Consider the following 4324-nt stretch of genomic DNA (forward strand, 5'->3'; position numbering starts at 1 on the left):
TCCCCGGCCCCCGTGGTAATCGCGATCTGCCACCGCCTCCCCGCCCCCCGTGGTAATCGTGATCTGCCACCGCCTCCCGTCCTAATGGCTGGGGAGAAAGCTGGTACCGGCGCCTCCTCCGCCTCTCATCCTCGGAGGAGTTCGGTAAGCATCTCTCGTCGCTGATCTGCAGACCTTCGCGTCCTATCGTTTGTTGTATGCAGACGCAGAGGCGTGATCTCATCATTTGTGCACGTTTCAGAGAAACGCCACCGACGGGAAGCAGATTGCTCCCCGAGTCGCCGCCGACGTGAAGAAGACTGCTCTCCGAGTCGCCGCCGACGGGAAGCAGAGTCCTCTCCGAGTCGCCGCCGCCTCCGACGGGAAGCAGATGGTTATGGGAGTCTCTGTCGACGCCGCTTCCACCACTTTGCACCCTATTGATCTACGATCCGACGTCGCCCCTGCTGAGGGGCGTACTGAAGTGGTACTCTCCCTTGAACGTCAAATACATTAGGGATTAGGGTTTAACGCCATGGTCACATGTTGGATTCGTTACAGTTTTCATTAGGGTTATGCAATTCGTGTCCTCTTTCCTGATACTTTTAAGTTTCTCTTTCAGGCCAAGTTTGTGCACAACTTCTACTGCGCCCTAAACTTTAATCTGTTAGGATTGTATCGTTTCTATGCCGATGATGCTGAGTTTGTCTGGAATTTCAATGGCCGTCGACTTAATCTGAAAACGGCAAAGGTTACTGCCTTAACAAAATGTAGTATAATATCCTGACTGGTAATTTTTTGTGTGGTAACATCGTTATTATTTTTGAACAGGAAATTAAGAGTTATCTGTATAGGGCATCAACCAAAATGAAATTCCATGCATCGCATTTTGATGTATTATCGGTTCCTGGGCAAAGTTCTGTAATGCTGACCGTTGATGGAACAATCAAATCGGCTGATAACAAGCCTAGGAGCTTTGTGGAAACTTTTGTGCTTGATATTCCTGGACGTCTTATATTGAGGGATTCCTTGGTTGTGCAAGAAAATGGTAACATTCTTTTTCTGTTTAATATAAAACCCCACTCCTTCTCATGGTTTGATCCGTGATGCTTTTGTTCAACAGCTCCAGAAGTACCAGAAGTGAGTAGTCCCAAGAAGCTCCAAGACCATACTGCAAGTATCATGTCTACTAATGATGTAAGTGGTTATGTAATTGCACGTTTATCTTAATAAATTGTTCTGTATGTTCTATTAAGTTGTTTGTTTCAATATAGTCCCTTACATTGGTAAATTGTATATTGTGTCTGCTGCTATTGCAGTCACAGAATCACTGTGGAATTTGCAATAAGAAATGGTATCCCCTAGAGAAAGACTGGGTAAGCCTAGAAGCTGCTATAGTGATGTTATAGATTTATTATGCTGTTGCTTATTGTTGGCATTGCCATAATGCTTTTCTTGTTAGGTCTGTTGTGACCGTTGTCAAATGTGGCTCCATGTTGAGTGTGACCCCAATTGCAGTCGTGACATGGAGGTTCTTTTGCTCTTCTTAATATCATAATATATATGTGTGCAGTGCTCCTAATTGGAAATGTTCGCTAACTGTAGATTGTTTTGTAGAAGGTAGAAAAGTCAGAGTATTTCTGCCTGGCTGTACGTCTGAATGCAAAGATGTATTGACACTTAGGTGAGTTACTGATTTCTTCCCATCTGAATGTTCATTGTTTCTTGTATTATACTAAATGCCAGCTTCTAACATTCCTAATAATATATTTGCCAGCACTTTGAAGCAAAAATCATCTGAACCCATAATTGTGTCGTGTGCTGGAAAGGAAGGAGTCTATAAACCAGAAGAAAAAATGTAAGTATTTGGCTTATTGTGTACCGAATCTTCAGATTACATGTTTCTTTATATTTGCTCAATTATGAATACTCTATCTGAATTTAATAATTTTTATTTTGATTAACCAAAAAATTGTATGTGCAATTTGTTCTTTAATCTTCACTTGGTTCATAAGCAAGTTACTTTTAGGTCGGTTCTTAGTTGGTACTGTAGCAACCACCCATTAAGGATCAGTTACCTTTTGTGATCGGATATTCTTACGATGCTTACAAACCACACACCAGAAGCAATAAGGACCAATGCACCATTTTTGCTGGCAGGATCGAATGTCGATGCAAAATTTGCTTGAAAAATCTAACTCCAATCGTGATGTCTACGAATGTATGGGAGAAACATACTGGTTGCCGCCAAAAGAATTGGAAGAAGAGTATTAAGCTCAAGGGCACTGAGAAGCCTCTCTTTAAATTCGTAAGCCATCAGCATCTTTATCATCTTGGATGTTTGTGTGCACTAATGTGCAGACATGCAAAACTGACTACATCTTTTTTTGTCGTTTCTGTAGCTTGAAGAGATTCCTGAAGGAACTGGCATATCTTCTATTGCAAGTGAAATTCAGCAGGTTTCTTCTGTTGATACATCTGACCAGCCAGCTGCTGAAACATCCTACCAGCAAGCTGCTGAAACATCTGAGCTAGCTGCTGTTACATCTGATCAGCCGTCTGCAAGCCTCTCTTATGCGATGTCGGGAAACAAGGTATTATCAAGCATCATCGTTTACTGCATCACACCCCCTTACACACATATATCCAGAGCCATCCCTGTGTAAACAGGTTGTAAAGGACAAAACTAGTGAGACATTGATAGCAGGTGACAGTCACTGTTTAGCTTTCACCATAACAATGAAGTTATCGAATAAAATGTTCTGTATGTCAAGTAGAAGGCAACAAATATCAGATGTTATTGTTAAGTATAAACAGGCATCATTCAGATTGTCTATAATAATTTCTTGGTCCGCAACCCAGAGCTTCCTCACTATATGGTATATGTAGATCTACCACTCATATTGCAAGTATCACTGGTAGAAAATGGGCCTTTAGTCCCGGTTTGCAAAGGCCTTTAGTCCCGGCTGTGCAACCGGGACTAAATATGCGCGACTAAAGACCCCCCCCCTTTAGTCGCGCCTCTTACGAACCGCGACTAAAGGTCCGTCCACGTGGGCGCCAAGGGTCCATCGGGGCGGAGGACTTTAGTCCCGGTTCTCGTGGCTAACCGGGACTAAAGGCCCGTCCACGTGGGCGCCAGGGGTCCGTCGGGGCAGAGGACCTTTAGTCCCGGTTCTCGTGGCTAACCGGGACTAAAGGCCTCCTCCGCAGGTTTAGGGTTTTAGCCCCCCTAAACCTGGTTTCTTTTTAATTTGTAGTGTTTTATTTCTTTTATATTTTATTTTGTGTTTTATTTTAATTTTGATGAAGTTTCAGTACACATATTCTACGCTACTATATACATGCATATGAAATTTCAAACAAGAAGAATTCAAGAGGAATATATAATATATATTCAATCTCGGGTGACCATATACAACTTCGAACAAGTTTCCATACACAATTAGGATGGATGACCATATACAACTTCGAACAAGTTTCAATCTCGGGTATGCATATAAATTTCTTCGTCCTCGGTATAGTGTTCTCCTTTAGGATTGATGACTTCCCTCATGAAAAATTCTGCTAATTCATCTTGAATTGGTCGGAAGCGAGCTTCTGGACTAAGCCTCCTCCGCAAGTTATCCGTCGCCTTCCGCACGCTATCCGATGCCTTCCGCTCAGAGGTGCGTCTCCGGATGTTCTCACAAACATAGTATCCACATAGATTGGTCCCCGGTGGCTGCTTATCCACATTAACTAACCTTCTAAAATCTAGCTCATGTTTGAATTCACCGACAATTTCTTCTGAGAACCGTCTCCAAACCCTACAGGGCAAAGAAAATTAAATGAACAAGGGAGTTATTAGTTACTTGATATTAGGAAATGAACGAAAGAGACCGATCGATATAGAGCTCAAATGATTGAAAATAATTACTTTTGCAGCATTTTTCTCATGTCGGCCCAACGCTTTGGATCCGAATCCATAGAGTCCATGATTAGAACTCTGGAGGTGTGAAGTTCAATATTTAGCAGAATCCAGTGGAACCTGCGGACATGTTACATGCACAGTCATGCATAACTCATCGATTAGACATACCATGCATGGAGTAAACAAAAGAGAATGGGCACAAGAGAGAAACACTCACCCAAAATGGTAAGGAAATAGAATATGACTTTTGAGTTGATGCTTTCTAAGAAACTTGTACAAGTCTTTCTCCACGTCTTCGGGGTGATTTTGTAACACATGTCCATTAACGATATGTGGGTCAATGAACCCAACATCATGGATGTTTCTTATTTTGCATTCCCAAATCTTCAATCTGCATAATAGCGTACGCAACAATATAGTTAGGACAATATA

At 42.2% G+C, this 4324-nt stretch overlaps 1 protein-coding gene across 4 annotated transcripts in view; it reads left to right on the forward strand.

Moving 5' to 3' along the window:
- The first annotated feature begins 6 nt into the window (after positions 1–6).
- LOC123075251 (histone deacetylase 6) overlaps positions 7–4324 on the forward strand; it is a 16276-nt gene continuing 11958 nt past the window's right edge. For 2 of the 4 annotated variants that reach the window (XM_044497905.1, XM_044497906.1), the window contains exons 1-3: positions 1756–1837; positions 2140–2287; positions 2382–2573. Coding sequence is in view for 2 of the 4 variants with exons in the window: in XM_044497907.1 (XP_044353842.1) it covers positions 85–144; positions 242–466; positions 602–730; positions 811–1027; positions 1103–1176; positions 1299–1355; positions 1442–1510; positions 1597–1656 (891 nt within the window). In the remaining 2 variants the exon portion in view is untranslated. Of the gene's footprint in view, positions 145–241; positions 467–601; positions 731–810; positions 1028–1102; positions 1177–1298; positions 1356–1441; positions 1511–1596; positions 1664–1755; positions 1838–2139; positions 2288–2381; positions 2991–4324 lie in introns of those variants that run through there. The other 2 variants (XM_044497908.1, XM_044497907.1) reach the window with 2 other exon arrangements.

The sequence above is a fragment of the Triticum aestivum genome, chromosome 3D, assembly GCF_018294505.1.
Source record: "Triticum aestivum cultivar Chinese Spring chromosome 3D, IWGSC CS RefSeq v2.1, whole genome shotgun sequence".
In the NCBI taxonomy this organism is placed as follows: domain Eukaryota; kingdom Viridiplantae; phylum Streptophyta; class Magnoliopsida; order Poales; family Poaceae; genus Triticum; species Triticum aestivum.